Source organism: Synchiropus splendidus, chromosome 1, assembly GCF_027744825.2.
Source record: "Synchiropus splendidus isolate RoL2022-P1 chromosome 1, RoL_Sspl_1.0, whole genome shotgun sequence".
NCBI classification, from domain to species: domain Eukaryota; kingdom Metazoa; phylum Chordata; class Actinopteri; order Syngnathiformes; family Callionymidae; genus Synchiropus; species Synchiropus splendidus.
This window is the reverse complement of record NC_071334.1, coordinates 43,151,791-43,175,156: the sequence shown is the minus strand read 5'-3', so window position 1 is coordinate 43,175,156 and position 23,366 is coordinate 43,151,791. Positions and strand designations below refer to the sequence as shown.

Below are 23,366 nucleotides of genomic sequence, written 5' to 3'. Positions count from 1 at the left end.
CAACCGCCTTCACACAAATACTCCGCTGCACATTATTATTACACTCATGCTTTCCGACCACCAAGATCTGATCTTTGGAAACCAGACTGTCTAGGATTCTCTCAGCTTTGCATTGACCAAACGTAAATGGACCTTCTTGACTAGTTTTGTGACCAACAGAGACGAGGAAACAAACTTTCAGTCCTACTTCAAAAGTTTGACCCGAGGAGGAGGCAAAGGAAGGGAGAGGACGCTCCCCCCACTTGATGCACCAGTTTCTGAAGTTCTGGAACTGAAGCAAAACATCCCTATTTTACCATTGCATCGTGCGTCGGAAGCACCTGCCAGCATGACTCGAAGATCCTGCGCCATATACGCAGTTGGAACCGTCTGCGCCACTTTACTCATTTTGGGGATCGGTTTATATGCGGCTCAAGTTTTCCGCACGCTGATGCTCAACCGTCTGAAAAAGGTAAAGATAACCTCTAAACTTTTCCAACGGATAGCGAGAACCGTACATCTGCCGCTCAACTCTCAATACCAGGCTCTGTATGCTGAAACTGTGAATGGCAAACACACGCGACAATGACTGAATTGTGTCATCCTGTTTTAATGATGTTTAATGTTTGACTTCAAAACTCACTCAAGTGATGCCATGAATGATAGTAACACTCAGTCTTATTTGTATGTTGCTTTCAGATAACTGAACCTTTTTTCCTGTTATTAATAGAATGCCAAACTCAGTCACTAAAGGGACCAAACTTAAATTGCTGCGCAGAAATAATATTTACTGAACTGTTTTAAGTACATATGAAACAAGTATCGTTTTTTTCCTCATAATCTTTTTTTCACCCCCCGCCCCCCTCTAGAAACCGTTCACGTAATTTATGACATGAAAAGCGTGTTGTATGTGCGTGTGACTCTCTAGTCACCGTGTATTATATGCTTATTACCCATATTTTCCTTTTGAACGGTATATTTTGCCTCAGCAAGCAGACACACCCGTCTTTACTCAGCTGAAAAGGAAGGATTTTAGGACACAAGAGAGTCGTTGATTTTTCATGAGAGCAACCATATCAAAAATGTATCTCCCAAAGCATATGATTTGATTCTGCCGTATACATGTACGATAAATTGATTTCGATAAGCGCAGTCAACCTGAAGAGACTCAGATAAGTGCTTTTGACGAGAAGCCACATTATTTTGTCGAGATTGTAGGAGACCGCATGGCAGTTTCGGGTGTTGTCTCCTCACATCCTCCACACACAGTGCAATATCTTGGGCTCCATCCTGTCAGTTTGCGCCCTTTGGATTTAACCTTAATTGCCCACAGATTTGCCTTTGATAAATCTGCTGAAATGTGCAGTTATTATATTCATTAGCATGTAACCCCTTGTCTCTGCTAGCCTGAGGTGTGCAATACCACTCGTAGGTCCCTTACAGCAGTCCTCGGACTGTTATCATTATGTGTTGTTTGCTAGCACTCATTTTATGTAACTTAATAATTTCAAATTATTTATATTTCTGACCTATGTGGACAGTGATAATGATGAGTGTGTATAACAGAAGCCAGAGGTGAGCTTGTTTAAAACAACATGCAAAGTCACCATAACTTTCCTAAAGAAGAAACTGAAAGATGGGGTCTATTGGAACAAAATTCATGACGCGTTTATTTGTCATATGCATTTCAATTACGATGCAATGAAAAGCTTGGGGCGAGAGAAACCATAGACTCACAGAGAACACAAAGTACTAGTAACATGCCATGCTGATGCAGGATATATAAAGGTGCAAAAGATATCAAAAAAGGTTTTACTGATCGTGTGACACGGATACCACAAAACTACCAAAGATTACATTTATTTGCCAAAACAACATATTTTTAAGGAAGATAAAGAAGTGCAATTCCTGGGTTAAGATGATAAAGAATAGCGTTATCTGTGCCCCTCAGTAGCAGAGTTAAATTCATGATCGCGAAACATCCAGGGGCGGAGCTACGTGACCAACTGTGCTGCGCGGGCGCTGGTCAGGCGAGCCCAGAGCCAGCAGGCGTAGTTAGATGGAACTGCGTGGCCTCCACTTGGACTGGGTCATAGGAAGTGGGCAGTGTGAAGGCTAGGAATAAGCCTCCAACTGCTCATTTTTCATTTCACATTTTTCCGTGGTTTGTGAAGAAAGATACGCTACAAAGAAATGTCGTCATTTTGTTTTTAATTAAATTTTAGATTATACATTCTGTTATTACGATTCTGATTCTTTTTTTTATTATATTTGTCTTTCTTTTTATTTGTTTGAAGTTGTGGGTTTCTGGAGGGGCAGGGGGTGTGGCCTACACTCAGGGTGGCAACCCCGATAAAAACATGCTGGCTCCGCCCCTCTAAACATCCCCTAGCCTGTGTTTTCACTCCACATTTCTGGGTAAGGGTGGGATCAAATTCGTTGTAAGAAGGCCAAATGAAAAGAACATGAAATATTGAATGTGCTATGTTGTAATTCTGTGCTATAAAAAAGTTGTTAAACACTTCTTCAACTTTACAAATAAGTTCTCTCATTTGACTGTGTTCACAAGTGTTTTGTGTGAAGTTGTCAGCAGTCTTGTTCTCAGACAGGCTGCTCTTTATCTGGCCTCTGGAAGACATCTTGATTAGTGTGAGTCATGGATCACTGCACTCCTTTGTGGTGTGTGAGTTCCATTGCTTTACTGCTCGAGTAATTACAGAAGGGAAAGTTTATGTCTCTGAAAGCAAATGAAAGATGTTTCTGACTCAATTTGTCGACCTCAAAACTCAATTTGACTACTGTAATAACAGCTGTTAGTCTTCAACCTCCCACTTCACCCCTTCACCTCACACATGTCCCAGCCCCATCCCCCTTTAAACCTCTTGTAACTCATCTATCTCTCCAGAGGCCCCCACTCAGAGGTCAAGTCATCCTTGGGGCCCTTCAAACTTCAGTCATACTTAGTCGCAATTCAGACCTCACAGTTGACTCATTGTTGGTCGCTGTTATTTTCCAGATATGAATGCATTGCAAAATCATGAGGGCACTCATCAGTTACCAATATTGGTCTTTTTTGTATTTCATGCAGAAAATCAAATTCATTGCAGTCAGCAAACCCAATGACACACCTTGTTTTTCAAGTTTATCTAGTTAAAAAAAAGTGCTGAGCTTGTGTTTTATGGTTGGTTCTTGCTTTTTCATATTTTTTAAATAATCTCTTTATAGAAGAAGTGTTGGTCGTGAATCAGGGAACTTGCACAACATCCCTCTCATTTCTTGAACACCTAAACAACTGCATAGAGTTTCAATAATTGTTTTTTAATCAGTAAGTATTATTTGATGAAACTGTGATGTTGTTCATTTTACTGTCCCACTGTGTTTGCTTCACATTACAATGTCTGTTGCACAACTGGCACAAGTGGCGTTTTAATGCCTGATATCTCCTATCACAATGACCTCTGAGTGCTGCAGTTGTCTGGGACAAGCCGATTCAATACAGCAATGTATAGTGTTGTGGTTTCCAGTGCTCATGTATAATTCCATAATAACTTGGCCTGTAGAGTTACTAAGAGTATGTGAAGTGTACATGCAGTTTGTCAAGACGACAGTGTATGTTACAACCGCAAAAATATAAGTAAAATTATTGTATCAATACTGTCCACAAAATAATAATGGACTGAATTCCAGAAATTGCATCGACTGAATTACACAATTAGTCATCGATTCTCAAATATAGTACATGGTTAAATATGCTTTCTTGGTTTGAAAGACAGGCACCAAGAACAATAGGGAAGTTTTTTTTTTTTTTTTTAAATCACCCTCAAACAAAATGAAAATTCTCATTACATCTTTTTTTTATTCGCCGTCATCAGATAACCATGCTTTAAACGTAATTGCAGAGTGACGTGTCAATAAGTGGAATTATGAAGTTGCACAGCGCTGTTGCAAGTTTAAGGATACTGACACTCAGAAAGTCCATGACCAAAGTGTGACAAAAGTATTCCGATGTGATGTGCCAGCACTTCTCTGTCTACTGGTTCTTCCTCGGTTATTGCTTCCAATTACAAGTAATGTGGCTGAAATCGTAACTGCAACAAAGATAATTACTCATCTTCCCTCCTGTTCTTCTTACACTTGCTTATGATAACCAAGAGACATGCACCAATATTCCTCTCTGGGAGACAGTTCACTCATCTGTTGACAAGGAAAACACCAATGACCACTGATGCAAAAACAAACTGTTGTGTAGACCAATATCATCCCTTTGAAAACAAATTCAGGTTGGCAGTACAATTCATTTCTGCCAGATCAGGTTACCTCCTCACCCCAGTTGCACTAGACTGATGGATTTCATTCCATGGATAGCCGAACAGCAGTGGACCTTTGTGCTGTGAGCCCTTTTCACACAGCTTAGTTTATGAGGAAACTGGCTGAGTTGCTGGCAGAATGAATGTAGGTGGGTCTTTAGTGACCCACAGGCGAGACTGGGGTGAAAACTGCTCCAGGGAAGGGAGAGAACGAAGTCAATTCTTACCCTAAATCTTTCGTCTTTTTGTACACACTGGTTCCCAGTGTTCTTATCTTTTTTTTTACCAGTTTGCACGGTGCAGGTACCCAGATGGACCTCTACCTCCTATATTCTTTTTGCATTCCTGTTGGACTTCCATTTTCCTTTGCCATACTACAAGTCACTCTATAAGCTCAAGCAAGCTCAAGTTTGTATATACTAGTACTATCCTCCTTTTGTCGGGTACCTCAGCCGTTGTTGGGCAAGGTTGAGTGAGGCATCAGCTAGTCACGTCTGTGGGGTTGAGTTTATGTGCTCTGTAATAGTAAGGATTGGTTGGCCCACTGGACACTTGCCCGGCACGCCATTCCAGCCCTGAATGATTCGGCCATCCATGTACTTTGGCAGGAGTTGAACTGGCACCCCTCTTACTATCACATCACAGGCCATTTTTATGATCCTCGCAGGAAATCAGCAATCTTCAGGTCTTTGAACCACACCCCCTAATGACAGACATCAAATGGCAGCCATTTTACTGATGTGATCTTTATTTCTGTCCATCTCATACTGTACATAAAGTTTCATGGCAATGCAGATGTTGTGTTATGGGCCTGTATTTGGGCATTGGGGAATCTTTGTTCAAAAGTTCATACAGATTTTACGCTGGGTGGTGCAGATAATGGCGATTAGCCAATAAAACCCCAAAATGTTTTTGTCCTATGTTTTTTCAGCGGGTAATGTAAAATGTCTGATTTAGCATTCTCTTCTGTCACTTCAGACAAAAGCATATTGTCACGATGTAATCAAAGTGGGATTCAGATTATTCAAAACCTGGTGTTATATGACATGAATATGTATGATATGAATAATCTGCCTTCTCTTCATTCTGATTGTTGGAAGTGGAGCCCCATGAGTCCCTTCCGTGACTTCATATTACTTAATATTGGAACAATTTGTCATTATTGACACAATTGTTAATTTATTCCACTGCACAAATTAACTATGAGTTACATATTAGTCTCAGGGTGACTCAACTCGCCAACAAACAAGGGTGCCCTGACGCTCATTGGTGCTGGCAAGAACCCTGGTCTAATACCATTTATTTATCTTTTTTTCAAGCTGCTGGTTTGAGTTTGTTGTCTTTAAAATTGCTGCCAAAGTCTTTTTCCGCCCACAAAGCTCTGTTTTTTAAGGAAAGCTTCTTGCTGTGCCCAGCTTTTCCAAAGTTCAAGTACACTACTTGCCTGCCTCGATATCAAAGTGTGAACTGCGGAGTATTTGTGTATTATCCTGCTACATGTGTTTTCAAAAAGGGAGTGGTAGAGGAGCCGCAGTAGAAGATTAGAGACCTTCTTTGTTTCTATATTTGTAGGTATTTCATGTAGAATGATGGGAGGGGTCTGCTATACTCCGGAGCACCAAAGCACAAAATGCACAGACCATGCTCTTCCTTCCTCGATCTGGGGCGACAGCTTTATTGTCCTCTCTCAGTTAGTAAACCTTTGTCTTTGAACAAGTAGAATGGACCCCATAAGAGGAGGGAGGCTACACTTTCTAACAATCTTCAGTGTGTTCAACAAATTGTGTCTGATTTGTACTTTTCACTGAGGTTTGACACAATTGGGTCAAACTTTGTTTTCAGTGTCACGTGATGTTTGAATGAAATACTACCCTCTTGTTTCCTCTTTGCTTCTTTTGTTTTGTAATTCCTCAAGAACACCCTGTGGTGAATCAGGGCATCTGCTGCAGGGAGAGTGAAGTCTGTGGTGGGACATTTGAAGTTGTGCCTGCTCTGCTTAATGTTCAGTCCAAAGGAATGCTGCCCAGATCAGTAAAATTGTAGTTCTGCTATTTGCATCACATGATGTGGTAGCGGCCCTCTCTAAGAGCCGGTCGTCAATGGCAACTGCCGACAATAGAGCCACAGAAGGGTCTCCCTAATACCATTCATGTGCATAGCCAATGCTCTTGTCTGACACCCAGACAGCAGCTCCCCTCTTCGGCCCCCAAAGATGTTTTGTTCCCTGGGTTGTTTTTATCAGAGGTCGTCTGGGGAGCCTTTAACTTTGAACATATCAATTGGAGTCTACCAAAAATAAAACAATGGCAAAATCACTGTTATATTTTGATTGAAATATATATTTATTCCAGTTTTCATCAACTTTATGTCTCAACAGGAGATTGTTTTGGTGGAAGGCAGTCGAGTGTTTGAGTCATGGAAGACGCCCCCTCCTCCAGTCTTCATGGAGTTTTTCTTCTTCAATATAACGAACTTGGATCAGGTACTGGCGGGGGAAAAGCCAGAAGTCAAGCAGATTGGACCGTACACATACAGGTACAGTAGGTGTCAGGAGCGCAATGACATCAATTTTTAAATATTTAAGATTACATAACATCAGGACTGTTTAGGGACTTATTCGCTTGTGTTTTGTGTTGCACGGTGAGGTGTGGCAAGTGTAGTTTGGGAAGACTCAAATGTGTGTCTCATGCCAAATGCGTGAGAGTTGGCAGCCCTGTTCCCATAAAAGAATATGAGGAGACCATGGCAGCGCGCCACGCTCTCCAGGGGACTCATGTACAAAGGGTGGGTACACACAAAAAAAGCGGAATACTCACGTATCCACCGCAAAGTTTGTACAAAGAGCAAATATAATTCAACTCAATTCAATGTGTTTGTATGGATGGCCTTGTATTACAGCAACAATTTAGATGAAACACCACCCTGACAGCCATGTTTCAACGTCAATACAAATGGTCATCCTTGTAAGTGTAACAACAGTCAACACTGATGAGTAGTGTACCAAAGGAAGTCGATACTAACGACATGACATGCGATGAGAAACATTTTCAATTGATCAATTTTTATTAAGATCAGTCCACCAGCTCACCCTCCGTTTATTGTCTAAATCACAGTGTGTCACTTTAAATGTTCAGCTGTTTCAGTCATGGGGCGTGCTTGAGTCAAGCGTAGAGCCCAATGAGGCACTTAGTAACACCAAGTTTCAGCGAGTAATTAAGCGTTTTGCTAAATTGTTTTTCTCAGTTTATATGTAGTTTCTGGTTGAGAAAGAGCGGGAATCTGTGCATGGCTAATTGACATATGACTTAAATGAAGGCATGGAAGGGGAGGGGTTGGTCCTCCAATATCTGTGCTTGATTAAATTTCATGTTCCTTGGGAAGTACAGTACGAAGGATTTGTGAGTGGATTCCTGTATCCAGATTAAATTGTATTTGAGCGTACACCATGCTTCTGTATGAAACACTACTACTGACTTCACAAGTCATTGAACGTGAGGCCCAACCTCTGCAGCGTTTGACAGCGTCGACGTTGGACTGAGGTTCATGATCAGTGTTGCTACAGTTACTTTGAAAAAGTAACCTGATAAGTGATTACTCCATCCAAAAGTAACTTAGTTATTTTACTGATTACTTGAATTTAAAAGTAACTAAGTTAGATTACAAGTTACTTGTCAAGTTACATTTGGCAGGCGACTACAGCTCTCATTGCGTAAACAATATCTTTAATGTCAATTTTGAGGTTGGAGTTCTTGGAGTGTTTTTCCATGTTTGGGGTCATTTTTTTGCACAATCCCAGTTGTATGAATGTACAGTCAATGTTTTACTTTGACACATTCTGACCCATTGGAGCGAAGATCACACACAAAAAGCAACAAGTATGAAAAACAAAACAAAGTGATATATTGCCATTTGTCCAATAAAATGTATTGTTATTTTACTTTTTTGCTTTTTTTTAACTACAATGCAAAGGTTTAGTAAGTCTCAGTGTGTCACGTCTCCTGTTGGCAACCTGGAGGCAGTAGTTGTACTTAAGTGGCTGCTGTTACTCGCCTCTACGCTCCATCATGTGAGGATGCGGGGATGATTTTATTTCTGACTTTTAAGAGAAAATGCAGTACAGTTTCTTCCTCCACCAAAGAAAAGAAATCTATAAAGGTCTAAAAATATATCATAAGTGTTGTTTAACTTGACCTATCAAGTAAAAAACCGGTCCACAGATTTTTGAGTCCGCACTGTCGACACATTTGTGAGGCCTCTTAATTTCGCTCTCTTTAACCGGTGATTTCTGCGCATTGGTGGACCCTGCAGGCGTAAATACTGTCATCTATAGCAGACTCTAATTCTAAGTAGTTAATGTATTTTCAGCCAGAAACGTGCATCTCTCTCCTCATGCCGTTATTTACTGCCGTGTACCCGGCAAGCCGCCTGCATGTTGAAAAAGTGGCGTGTCCCGCACATGACGTCATGCCCAAAGATGCAGTTGTAGTAAGCGAACGGTAATATTTCGCTTCCTAACAGTGGCAACAATAGTAACGCACGGTGACTTAGATAAGTAACTTCATATTGATTACTGAAATAGTAATGCGTTAGATTACTCGTGACTGAAAAAGGTTACGATATAAGAGTAACTAAGTAACGCGTTACTGCATCACTGTTCCCGATAATGACTTCAGTAGACTCTAAGTCCCTGGATCAGTGTTGGTTTTGTTCAATTCCCGGTATAAATACGTTTTCAGAAGACAAAAAACAACAACAGCAACAGCATTCAAGACGGAATGTAGTGTGCCAAACACGAGGGGGGCATCTAGCTAGCAGGGCGTCAGGGCGTCCTGAACAGCAAGACATGAAAAATGAAATAAATGGACACCCAGTTTGAAAAGGGTGTTTCCGCCCAGTAATTTTGCCCAATGTGATCAAAATTAGCTGATTTTCGGCCCTTTTGCAGCCATAGCTTGACCATCGCGGCCGCCATATTTGTTCAGTCTTGGTTATCGCGGTTATCCACATCTCACCAGTTGCGACACTCTTTGGATGCCCTGTCTCAGAATCCTAGCTAAAAGCCTACATGTAACAGAATAAAAATGTATTCATTGTGAGTTTTATCTTTATCGCCAGAATGGCAAAAGTTATCGCTAAATTACAAGTTTCACCTTTGACCAATCACTACTAGGGGGCGCTGGCAGGGAGGAATTCTTCTTTTCCATGGTGAGTGTTTTATGAAAAGAAACTTATTGTAGTACTCCCCGGTGACCCTGAATTGAGTGTGATAAGTTGTACTTGAATGGTCTAAAATTGTTAGCAACATCATAGAAACAACAACCTCTGGATCATTTGGATGCATTGTTCTCTACAGGGAGTACAGGTATAAAGATAATGTCAGCATGGTGGAAAATAGTCAAAAGGTGTCTGCTTACACCGTGAAAAGCTTTGTTTTCCTGCGAGACAAGTCTGTCGGGGACCCGTTTGAGGACACAATCGTCACTGTCAACATACCTGCTTGGGTGAGTTGGACGCTCCATACGGAAACGTTCTGAGTTTGAGTAATTGTGTTTCCTGTTTTCATCTCAAGGCGGTGATGTCAACAGTGAAGTCAAGCTTCTTCAAGGCTTCTGCGTTGGCCTTCATGATGGCCGGTCTTGGATCTCAACCTTTCACCACTCTCACTGTGAATGATTTGCTGTGGGGATATCAAGACCCCTTGCTGAGTAAAGTAGCTCTCACCAATCCAGATGTGGAGCCAGTGTTCGGTCTTATGCATAAGGCAAGCAGAAACTTAAAAGCATAGGCTTGGTACTGTACTGATAAATGGTTAACACCAGTCCACTCATTCCAAATCTATTGATGGATTGGTCCATTTGAATCTCTTTGAGGGACTTTCAGTGTTTTTTAATAATTTCTCCCTCTAACTCGTGTTTCTTGTCCGTTTGAGTGCTTGCAAACTGCAGCCAGGGTAGCATTAATACTGCGTTCCAGTTGTCCTCGGAACTGGGACATTTTCTGCTCTGCCCCCACAGTGGCGCCCCAACTGGAAGGTGGGAGAATTCTCACCAACCAGAGTTCGCAATCCAAGATAGCTTCTCCGACTGTGAACAGGATGTAGACGTTTAGAACGAGTGAAAAACAACAAAGGAAACAAACGCATCCCACAAATTTGTATTTCTATTTCATCCTGCTTCCCCGCTCTATTTCCTCACTTACGTCTTTATAGATTTATTCAAATGAGCTCCAGCTTTTTACAAAATATGACAAAAAGGTGATGTTCTTCATTGACTAGATTAACTGTCATTGATGTATAAGATGGGCTGTTTTGCCAACACTAATAAATGAATTGTACTGACGACATTGGATCCATTTAGAAAAATGGAAGTCACAGTGGAGAATTCGTCTACCACACTGGAATGCAGAACTACATGGACTATGGACGCGTAGCGACATGGAAAGGTGATAGGTAAGGTCATGTGGTTCCCCACATGTTCAATGTTTTCAGACAGAGCTTGAAGAAACATCTGGTTCTAAACCATTCCCCGTTTCACAGTAGCATGAGCGCACTAACAAGTTCAGCATGGTATTGTTGTCTGTAGGCTACTGCCTCCGGTTAGGAGGTCAGACTAGGACATCCTGATACCAAGAATGCCTTAGTGGGTTTTATCTGACCCCTCTTATCCTATTTTATGGTCTGTTTCCTTGCTGTCTCTAACTACATTTTCACTTCTGGGATTGGCGATTTTCTGATAAATTGGTGTTTGATCTTCAAAACACTTGGCTGTAATTTTGTGTTGTTAAGATTGATTAGATAATTGTGTTGACATGCATAGCTTTGTACATAACATTCAGTGACAACCAAAGTGACCCCTGTCCTTGAAATAGACCTTTCAGCTGCATTTTAAACTGGTGACAAGTAAAATGTTTTAACATCTTCTGCAGCCAACTGACCTTCTGGACGTCGAACCAAAGCAACAGTATTAATGGCTCTGATGGAAGTGCCTTCCATCCCCTGATTGAAAAGAATGAGCGCCTTTACGTCTTCACCCCGGACCTCTGCAGGTAGGGTGAAAAACATTCTGCCTCAATCTGGTGTCTTTGGCGGGTTGGTTGTGTCTAGTCAAAAGATCAGCAGTGGTGCTTAAGTGCCTTTCAAAATCACATTATTATCAGAATATTATTTCATTATTATTGTGTTGTAAGTTTGTTAACAGAACAACTCAAACAGCTGTTCCAACGTGTTGATTACATTATTTTTTCCTGATGGACAGTTGGAGGTTTGGATGCGGTTCCCCTGGCATTTTAGATGCTGCCGCTCAGTGGACAAACTGGACAACTGACTTTGCTTACTAAATGTCAAATCAGGTTTTCCAATTCATTTCCTGCTGCAAAATAGAACATTAGAATGCGAGCGTCATAATCAAAGAGCACCAGATGTCGTACAATGTCCATTGTCATTGTTGAGTTGCATTGTCGAGTGCAGTTTTATGCACTGTTCATGATTCGGACAGCAGGCAAACTGTTCCTGAAAGGGCAGCAGTGGACGCAGATTTTTATTGGAACCCGTCAGTCATGGCCTGTCAAGGAGATTGAACCCAGTAGCTGAAATGCAGGTTTACCGATGACTCAGGAGAGCAAGGGCAGTTTTAACAATTTATTTTAATAATGTAAACACAAAGGATGAACAGAATCGATGAACCAAGGATGTCAACACCAAAACGCGGAGTGAGGAAATACGAGCAGGGGCAGGGAAGAACCTGAAACAGAAAACAGGCGAATAAGATTGACTTAGGGGGACAACGGAAAATGCACTCGGAGGTTGCTCACGTGGCCCAAGTAACAAAAAGTGCTCGGTGGTATAACTATAACACAGAAAAACAGAAAAGGTGAGTCTAAATAAAACAAACAGCATCAAGAAGCAATACAACGAAAACAGAGGAACGAGAGTAACTAAAGAGGCGGCTGAAAGAAAACATCAAGCACGCAGAATTTAGAAATACAGGAGCACGATAGAAGCGAGGGCCGAGAGAGAATTTACCGGGAGGACGCAGAGCAACCGTCTGGCGACATGAGCTGGAACCGATGTGCTGAAATCCATGAGGGGCTTGATTTGCAAATGAGTCCCAGCCGTGTAGCTCGGAAAGCTGGGGAAAAACAAGGAAACGGAAACACTGAACCGAACAGAATAACAAAATAAAAGCATGAGAGAAAACAACACCGTCAAGCAGACTTTTTAACCAATCATAACACCGTCAATCAGACTTTTTAACCAATCAGGTGTCAGTGGAAACAAGCGGCACTAAATTCACAACCATCTGGTTATCTGGTATCAGTCCCCGCAACCTTGGTTGTTGAAGTTGTGTGAACCTGCACCTACTGTGCTTGAGGACCAGTTTGGACACCCCTGCGCGAGAGGCATAAGAGATAATAATTCTCCTCAGAGTAACTAAAGTTAACGTTTGAACTAATGTCAATTTTATATGTTTGTAGGTAACAGGTGTGGTTAAATGACCCTGCCTGTTGTGAGCCAGAGCTTTCATGTACTCCACTCCTTAAATTGTCCGGATTCTGTGATTGGGACTCGAGTCTTGGTTGAATGAAAATTTCATTGTAGGTGCGGTTTCCATTCCCACAGCAGCTGATGTTTTTCTAAACATCAGGGGTTACAAAAAAGCTTACATCTGGTTTGATAGAAAGCCTCAAGGGAAACTTTGAGAAGAATGTTGGAAGAATATTTTAGGCAGCAAAGTGGAAAGGCATCCAGCAGAGCATGGGAGTGAAGGAAAAACTCCCAGGAATCATGTTTAAGACATTTACTTAACTATTAATAGATTAACTTTTTGTTTTTTTTCAACCCAAGACAAATCCCCTAGAATTTTCAAGTGATCAATAAAGGCAGATATTCCTGGAAGTAGTGTTCATCCCATAAGCCACAATAACCATGGGGTGGCTGTCCTCACATCAAAGCACTTGAAGTGTAAGTCCATGGTTTTGCTCTCAAGAGGCTCAGGCAGACCACAATTCTATTAGACAACACTACACTGGTCATGTGGGAGCCACATTGCGTAGGGAGGGGAAAACTGAAGGAGCTAAAAAGCAATAGAATGGAAAGTTAAGTTAAGCAAGACTTGATGATCTGTTACTGTATGTTGACAGTTACTCACTGACACTTACTGATATGAAAGACCATACGTCATTCTGTGGGTTTCAAATCTGTGTCAGCACTAATGTATCAAGACGTTATCAAGCAGAGAACTATCTGTCCGGCTGCATATGGCCTGCTGTCTTCAGGTTTTGCTCAGTCTCACCCGCCTTGGCCCTAAATGCCATTCCCTCTTTCATTCAGCCCTCTCATTTGACCCACATATGCTCAGATAATCTGCTGAAGGGAGTCTGACTCCCACATGTCAGGGAGTGTTTCTCTGATGTCAGCAAAAAGTTCAGCTCCTCGGCTTTTCCCAGCACTGTGCCATTCTGCTGTGGGCTTCTCTTCGAGAGCTTCTTCTCTCTCATAGGTTTAATTTGATCAACACAACATTTCTAAGATTGCTGTGGTGGACCAAAAACTGTTTTTTTTAGCTGAGTATTATGAGTTTAAAACAGTAAGCAGTATTTCATGACTGTAAATTCAGCTTTCGTCCCTGATGGCCTTCAAATTTGTGGCACCATCAAATGTGGAACATGGATGGTGCCTACACCTCCACTATATTGATTGTGTCAACAGTCTGGGATGAGTGGTGCGGATCTACCTTTGACTGTGATTGGCTGTGTGTCAAAGCTCCCCCGTGTTTACACTTTCACCTACTTGCCCCCGCAGGACTTCATGCCGGACAATTAGTGTTGTGAATACAGGGAAGGGTCCCTGTCCTGTTCCTGTTTTTAGCATGTCTCAAGAGGAAGTGTTGACCTCTGGTCATGTGACCAAGCAAAATTACTGGTAGCGTATTAGTGCTAATGATAATCGTAATATGCTACTGACTTGACCCCAGTAGGTTATTTGCGAGTTATTAATATTTTTAAATGCATAATAATAATAATAAAAAAAAATAATATGCTACTTACTTCACACTATTTTATATTGATGCTTACTAATGTATTTAGAGAAGTCTTGTGAACTTTGTTCCAGTTGGACTAAAGATGACCTGACAGTATTTGGCGGTCATCACAGGAACAGCTGAGCAGCCGAAACTAAGTTGACAAATTGCTGACAACTGACAAGACCAACCCTGCCTTTTAACATACAATCTAAATATCTTGAGAGTATGTGTTTGTTTAGTTAAACGTACAATTGACAAAAACCGCACATCAGAAACATGAAACTATCTGAGGTAAGAATAATTCTTATTTTGTCTCTGTATACCAGGTTGGAAATAAGCGGCTGGTAAGGAACAAAGAAAGAAACAGATTAGTGTCCAAGCTGTGTATAATGTACACTACTGCCAATATACATCCATGTGGTGTCATTTGAAGAGATGGAAAAATATCAAGTTTCTCTAACTAATAATTTTTAAGAACATGGAGAATTCAAGCAAAACAAGGTGAATAAAAGTGTTAATTGAGTATTCAAGAACTGGAAGGCTGAATGTCCTGCTCTAATAACATTAATTTCTCATCTAAAATCTTAACATACCAATCAAATTTCTTTCCTATCATCAGTTTTAAACAGAATACTGTATATCTAAATTCTGGTTTTATTATATTTATTTTATTCAGTGTTTATAATTTTCTCTACAGTCTCTACAGCATCAAGTATTTTCTTTGTTTTATGATAAATATGACTTGCACCTGGTTCTGCTGCTGGTTGGACTTTTCAATGACAAATAAATATCTTTGCAATGATCACATGGTTTTATGTCACTTTACAAGGTTTTGGTTTGTTACCATTTAATTAGATTTAATATGGTTATTGATCACAAATGAAATCAAAAGTCATGAATCGGTTCTATTACTTGAATGGGCCCTGGGCCCATTTGTTCTGGGAAAGGACTTTTGAATCATTTTAGTTTGGATTTTTTTACTGTCCCCACAGCAGCAAGACCTTTCTTTTCTGACATGTACTTAACGGTAGGAAGGATTAAATTATGTGTTTTAAGCTTTTTTGTGGCAGAATCCTCTCTTGCACTTGTCCTTTGTCATGGATGTCAAGGGAAAGGTCAGTACAGTATTGTTGCATGATTAGTGGCTCTGTAGCTGAGGGCTGAGTCCCCCTGGCCACTTGGCTGACACTGTATAGCTCTTTTGTTCTCACGGACAACCGTGGACAGCTTACCAAACAAGCAACAGCTAATAATAATAATACACTTCTCTTGGAAGTTGTCAGTCATCTGTTATCGATGTGATTTTAGTAGCTGACTAGTGTTGAGGGAATTTCATCAACGCACCACATTGTTTCCACATGCCGTCGACTGATTGAGCACTCCGTTGGGAGTTTTAACAAACAAGTTCATGGCTCATGGCACTAGATGTAGGCAAACTATATCATAATAATAATAAAGTAATAATAATAGAGTGTTTGCTGCAATCTCACTGCTGGCTGCCACCTCAGGAGCACAGGGATTTGTTTCATGTTGTACACTTCCAGATACTATCTGTTGGTTGGTTTTCCTTTGATGTCTCAACAAACGGGTGGAATGATGACGTTGGCCGCTACGGCTTCGGAAACACTGTAATGATTGATGCATGCTATCTACTCCGGCCCGATAAAGACGTCTGTGCCATTATCTCTCTGGGGAGGTCTGGCGCCTATTGTCCGGGCAAAAGCAATGGCTCTGTAGTAGACAAAAAACAAGAACCAGCTTTGCCAAGTTCAAAATATTAGTGTGGCCAAGCAATGTATTCCAGCATTGTGCTCATGCTTCTCCCTACAGGTCAATCTACATGGAGTTTGAGAAAGAGGTGGAGGTTAGAGGAGTCACAGCCTACCGCTTCACACCCCCACGCTCCGTTCTAGCCAGCAAAGACGAGAACCCGGCCAACGAGGGTTTCTGCATCACCCCCTCGGAGTGCCTGGGAACCGGACTTCTGAAAGTCAGCCCCTGTCGGAAAGGTAGTCGTCAGCTTGTGCACCTTTTTTTTTTTTTATATTTATATAATCACTTTCACATTCCTCAGTGTGGGACCCAGAACCCATGGCTGTGGGGATTATAAAAGCTTATAAAAGTCTTTTATAAAGTCATCATTGACTTTGTTACAGTGTGTTGGAAATACACCTCCTGTGTACTTCCACGTCCGTTTACTCGTGAGAATGACAACCAAGAAACCAACAACTGACATCCAAGAAATGTATTCCCTGACAGAGGAGTCTAATACAAAAGCAGAATACTGGCTCAGCAGCTACACCTGACTTAGCCTTAGCAGTGGTCCGGTAGAGCGACAAAAAACTGTCTGAGGTCTTGACCGCTGATTGGTCCTTAGCCGTTGACACCAGTGCCGGTCGCTGGTTCCCTCGTAACCATGGCAACGATCTCAGGGCACGTTCCCCTCCTGCGGACCCAGGTGGCTCTTATCAGGACCAGCTCTGGAGAAGATGGTACTTTCCAGCCTCCTCCGTCTGACCATGAACCCTGTAATAAGTTACAACAGCTGCTCAGGCCATTGTGCTGCACCTGTAACTTCTCTTTCTCACGCACACTCAACCGCACTCTCTTCACTCAGCATCCTCCATCTGTAAATAACTTATTTATTTGTAGCACATTGTGCAATTCCAACAATATTAATATTGTACAATATATGCACAATTCCCATTAAGTGTTACATTGCTGGTGCCAAAAACAAAATAATCATAGAAAAGCCAGGAATGCAGAAGTCCGCAGTGCTGCTCATTTCCTCCCATTATTTGATTTTCACCAAAGGTTCTTGTCCTATTGTTAAAAAAAACATCTCCAAAGAGATATTTAGTTGCTACGTGCGTAGAACGCAGTTGCAACATCCAGGTCTATATTGGGCAAGAGGAACATAGGCGATCATGTGGCTGATCCCCGCAACCCACAACGCTCTGTGCCCCTCCCCAAAACAACCCACCATCAGAGATTGACTGACTGGGTCAGCTAAGCTGGGTCCTCTGATTTGTGGCCTTGATTCCAACAAACATTACCTTGCCATTACTTCCATAACAAAACCAGTTCCTCCTCTCCATTGATTTGCAAAGTTGACTCAGCCAGTTCCTTTGCATGATATAATCGTTTCGTTTTAACTCAGCCGTCATTAAAAAACGGTTCATCTAACTACATGATAAGGTGGAGAAAAGATCAAACTCAGTTGTGAGTGAGTGTTGCAGTCCATTGTTGCCGGAGGAGTTTGCTGGTGAACTCTCTCAGAATGGTCATCCATTGTTCCAGTGTTGAAGTGGCACATAGAAGAGCGACAAAGACACCTTTAAGGAAGATAGGAGTTCAGTTGAAACTGAACTGAAAATCAGCTTTGGGTTCATTTGGAGTCACATTTGAAGAAAATTGGACAGAAACTTCATGAAGAGACTTTCATTGATATATGGATTCATTAGACAAAATGTAATTGTGAAAAGATTTTGGATTGCATTTTTAGAACCTGCCAAAGCCATGACTGAAATCAAGTCTCTCATGACATAAATATTTCTTTTGATATTTCACAGATTGTGCCCATTCAGTCCTAGTAAGAATATGTGTTTCACCTCTCATTCACCTTGGGGTTGTCACTCCAGCCGGGTCAAGCCAGGAAAGTCTTCACCTCTGCCCCACTTCAGCTGTTTGACTGTGACAGATTCTGACCTTGTTTAGACTCACGGATGTCGCAAAGGTCGACAACTTGTGTTGTGATTGAACATGTACAATCCAGATGCACAGCAAAACAATGTGTGGAAGGAAATAAGCGAGTCAGCCAAGAAAAAGATCAGCCCTATTCATTCCCCTGGAGCACGTTTGTGCTTGACCCCATTAAGACTGACCTGGGGCACATCTGCAATTCAGATCACCCTGTACTTCTTTACTGAGGCTATGTTATACTTATCTATCGAACAATTCAAAATCAATTGTAGGCATAGAGATGGAGATACATGTTAATGACTGTAACTATCATTTACCAAACTGTCAGCATTCGATAGAGCTCAAAAGTTTCACACAAACCAAGGAGATTAAAGTTGCTTTGAAGTGGTGAAAAGGTGAAGAATAAATACATTGTTTAATGCGAAAATATAGTAGATCTTGATATTCTGATTCTTTGTGGACGTGATGGCTACATGATAAATGGCGTAATAAATGTAGATGCCTTGTGAGTTTGTGATGCTATTTGAGAGATGGAAATTGTCTGATTTGTTTATGTTGATGAATAATAAGTGTTTTAATCTGTGAAACATTAATCTGAATGGAGAGGGAAAAAAATAATATTTATCACATTAATAATAATAATCAATAAATGTGAATAATATTTCAGTCCAAATAATGTCTTGTCTTGTCTTCTTCCATTTGTTAATTAAAATGATAATAAATCCGAATTGCAAAGGAATCTCTTATCTTGCTAGCAAGCCAGACAATCAATCTGTAATGTTGTTTTTCTTTGCTCCACTTCAAAAGTACATTTTCTATAGCTAACGGTAAGCTCTGTTCTCTTGGACAAGGTGCCCCTGTGGTCGCATCTTTTCCACACTTCTACTTGGCTGACAACAAATACATAGATGCTATCGGCGGAATGGCACCACAGAGAGAGCACCACCAGACGTACATTGATCTTAACCCGGTAAGAACGTGTGTTCCCCTCTAATAACCTCATTTTGCGGTTATTATTAGCAGCAGTGAAGCTTGGCATGATCACGCATGGCAACGCCAGCTCTCGTTTATAAAACGTGAGACAACACCCCCTAGTGGTGTAAGGATACAACTACGTAATGGAGCTGCGTTGCCTTAGTTGAATTTCAACGGAATTTCATTTATTATTCATTGACTTATTTTTGCTTTTGGTTGTAGACCACCGGCGTGATTGTTCGTGCCAACAAGCGAGCTCAAGTTAATGTCTTGATTGAGAAGATCGGTGGATTGCCGTGAGTAAAAGGATGACATTTTCTCTCTGCCCTGTGAAGCAACTTCTTTTATATTTCCTCTCATGCAGGTTAACCAGAAAACTGAAGGAAACCGTCTTCCCGGTCATGTTCATTAATGAGGTAAAACCTGTTGTTGAGAGACCATATGAACTGTGGCTGTCATAAGTATGAATGAATGTTCTTCCTTCCTCCCAGAGCGTGGTCATTGACGAAGCGTCTGCGGCCAGAGTCCAGAAGCTGCTGAAGATTGTAGATCTTGTTCCAAACCTGCCTCTCATCTTCGTGGGACTGGGTGCCATCATGCTGGCTGTGCTGATAGTCCTCCTCATCCGTGCCAGGAAGGAAAAGGTGTGCACGTCTGGTGGAATTTCATATTAACGCCCTGCTTGCTGCCTAATTCATTTCTCATCTTGCTTTAATGAACACTAATGGCAGTGTGCATGACCTTATGCTTTCTTTCTCCATGCAGAATGAAGCAAAGCGTGTTGTGTTTACCAAACCTATATATTCTGTAAGTTTTGGTCTTCTTAATTGCACTTCCTTAACACTGCTATTTTTTGCTGCACACTCTGCTTTACCCACATCTCTTTTTTTGGACGTTGTCATTGCAACACCATGGAAATAATCTTCCTGTTACAACAATGATGTCACAACATGTCCTGCAATGACTAACCTTGAACCAAGCCAACTGAGTAAGACAAGAGAGCGAAACACTGCAACAAGTCCACATCAGAAGTTCTCCATCACATAACTTCACACTCTCCGGATGTGTAGTTTGCCAAGGGGCCAGAGGCTGGATGGTGTCTTTCAGGAGACCGAGGAAGGCTAAACCGAGACAAGTAGTAGTAACAAGGGTTAACATGCTTCCGCCCCGAGCTGCCCTGAAGTCTACACTTCTAGTTAAATGTTGAATGTAAACTTGCAGCAAATACAAATAACATTGTATCATTTCTTTTGCAAGGAATGTCAGTTGCCTGCAGCTGCATTACCCTTAGTAAAGACTAGTATACATGAAGTTCATTTTATTAAGTATACTTACAACAGTATACAAGTATACTCCAGATCATATACTAGTAGTTTACCAGAAAGTATACTAATGTTATAATTCTTCGGACCAAAGTGGAACATCAAGTATTCAGTAGGTGTACAAGAAGTATACTACCAGTGCAAAATTGTAACAATGTAGTGTACCATTCAAAGTAGTGCACGTTCAGCTCCCAGCTGTATACAGCTGCTGTTGAGAGACCATATTAAATTTGGCTGTCATAAATATCAATGAATATTTTTCCTCCGACCGAAGCTGCTGAACCAACGACATTAGTTGATGATGTACTAGCTGAACCCTAGTACATCATCAACTAATGTCTTCATACTACAATACATATCAGCTCTGGTTGACCGCAGAAAATATCAGAGCAATTGTTATTATAGTTAGATACTGTTATTATATTATCTAACTATAATAACAAATGTTTACTACCCTCATTGAAGCACTCCCATTATTCTTAACATAGCTTCCTTCTGGATTACCTCAATAATATACTTAAAATCCTTAAGAAAAAAGTAGTACACTTAAAGTTCATTTTATTACGTATATTTCAGTGTAAGTGCTTCAAAGGTAGTATGTCAAACGTAAACTTCAAGTATACTTCCTCAGTTAGTATAAAATGGTTCTATGAACTTCATGCTTTGTAGACACCATTTTTACCTGATAAATTTATGGCACGTTTTATTCAAAGTAAAACAATGGCTGATACTTTGCAATTCAGTAACACTAAACACTAGAACTTGTACTGTATTGAATTTGGAAGATTTGATCATGTTAGACCGCAGATTTTAAACTTTTTGTTTTTCCTTTTGCTAAAATGTTCTGCATTCACGTACCTTTTGCAGTACTGGTATTCTCTATTCTCAACAAACGAATATGGATACATTGAGTATTTTTGTGTGAACATTCAAGTTGACTGCTTTCTAGATCTTCTTTCTTTTTTACATCAATCATTGCAGACCAAGACTGAAGACAACACATCCTACTCTCCCGTCACCGACAAGGAAAAGGACGACGGACAGAATGGAACCTACATTGGTTTGACTGAGAAAGCTGATCCGCAGACTTAAGAGTGAAAAGCAAAAGAGAAAAAAAATGGGAATCACTTTTTAGACCAAAAATTTGATGTGTTCTCATTTTTTTGAGGGGTGGAGAGGGTTAAAAACGTCCTAAAACAAATTATAATACAGTTGTGAAGACATTACAGGAGTATCTCATTTAAATTCATAGTGGATTATATTAAATCTCTCATTCTTTGGTTGTTAGCAGCTGGTTTCTACAGCACATTGGGAGGAGGTTAGTCGTGGGTGGGGCTGTGAATCGTTATCGTTTATCGAGAATACAGTAGAGCCATTTCTATACAGAGCACCTCAAGCTTTCTTTCAGTATTATAATGAGTCATTCTCATTTCAAAGCTGAATACTGTCAGCGTCATTATTCTTGTTCCATGCACTGTTTTGAGGGTAGCAAATGTGCACAAGATGTCTGGAAAACTGTGTGACTCTAGTTTGTGTTGTGTGTGTTAAGCTGCCGCATAGGCCATTGTTCTCCTTGGCGTTTAAACCTGGGGAACTTTAGAAGCGCTGGGTTTTTAGAATACCTTATTATTGTGAAAACTACTAATTCATTTGTGTAATGTTTGCTGTAGAATGGTAAAATGAAGAATGACACTTCACCATGTCAATTTGCATGAAGTCTGTTGCATTGTTAGTAGTGTTGGTGCTGACTGAAACCTGAATGGTTTTTATGACGTTTTCCCCTTAACTCAAAAACGATAGTTGTTGAAGTTACTGAGCCATTTGATGAGCAAGGATGTTCGTCTGTTGTGCCATGACAAATGCATAATCCAAATGTACCTTTCTGTCCAACCTGCAGTTTAGTGTAGCTATCATTTGTTAAGGATGAGTCCAACTTTTCTGACATTTTGCTTAGCTGTAGCAAAGAGCGTGGTATAATTCATTTCATGTGTACAATAAATATTTTTGATTATTAGTTTCCTTGATTTTACAATGTTGTACTAGAAAATCTCAATTCCTGGTGCATAAATAGTTATAATAATAATCACAATGGTAAAATAGTTAAAGAAAAAAAAACAACAGTGTTATATGCCACTAATGTTGTGGCCATGAGTCATTTTATTACGTTGTTGGAAAACCAAAACATAAAACATCCAGTAAGGGCTATGCATAGCACTTCATTGTGCCATACTGTGACTGATGATTCGACTTATGGCATTGCTTTAACAACTGTGCCTCCTACAGCTTGGAAGTGTTAATGTTAATGCTGTTTTTACTGTGTACATGGAAATAAAGACATTGTTTCAATAAATGTGTTATTTATTTATTTATCATTCGTCATTCATTCATCAGTTACATTGCGTTCTGCCCTCTTCATTACAAGTGGACAGCAGGGGTTTAAAATAAAAAAAATAAAAAAAAACTAGTGGTGGCACTTTAACAAGTTAATTATGATTAATTCATTACAACATTATTACGGTTACAACTTAATTTAATTTAATTTAATTGAACAGTCTGCTCTCCAGACAACAGGGAACCTTTGTCAGTGCAGGAGTTCCTGGTCCACTGATCACACTGATGCACAAGACACGTGGCAGCTAGGATGATAACAACAACAACAAACATGGAGGAATCCCTGAACCAAAGCGAACAAAAGCATCTGTTTGCTTTGGTTCAGGGAGGTTTTTCACTACACAATGGCCAGGGTTTCCACTACTCTGAATGTATTTGAAATTCTTATAACATTGAAATTCTTACACAAATATTTTCAAGACTTTAGAAGAGCTTCAGTTTAAATAAGGTGATATAAAAACTTGAATATAGACACCATCGTGATTTATTGTGCTATTGTCAAACTGATGCAAAATAAACAATATTTTGTTGTTTAAATGTATGTACGGGTCCATCATTTGATTCACTCATATACCAAATTCATTCAGATTGAATCTTGGGGCAAATATTCTTATAGCATTAAACTGTGATTAACTGACGTTAATTAATCACAAATTCTCTAATTAACTAGA

General features: G+C 40.5%; 1 protein-coding gene across 2 annotated transcripts; it reads left to right on the top strand.

The window, feature by feature from the left end:
* The first annotated feature begins 18 nt into the window (after positions 1-18).
* Positions 19-22,637, top strand: LOC128770457 (lysosome membrane protein 2-like). 2 transcript variants are annotated; one of them, XM_053884930.1, is made up of 13 exons: positions 19-451; positions 6,664-6,821; positions 9,640-9,787; positions 9,856-10,047; positions 10,643-10,734; positions 11,211-11,330; positions 16,136-16,314; positions 18,859-18,977; positions 19,205-19,278; positions 19,347-19,398; positions 19,474-19,626; positions 19,748-19,789; positions 21,286-22,637. In XM_053884930.1, the coding sequence occupies exons 1-13, from the start codon at positions 329-331 to the stop codon at positions 21,394-21,396; spliced, it is 1,563 nt and encodes a 520-aa protein (XP_053740905.1). In that variant the 5' UTR covers positions 19-328; the 3' UTR covers positions 21,397-22,637. The 2 variants fall into 2 exon arrangements, with proteins under 2 accessions (XP_053740905.1, XP_053740911.1); XM_053884936.1 differs by lacking the exon at positions 19,748-19,789.
* The last annotated feature ends 729 nt before the right edge of the window (positions 22,638-23,366 follow it).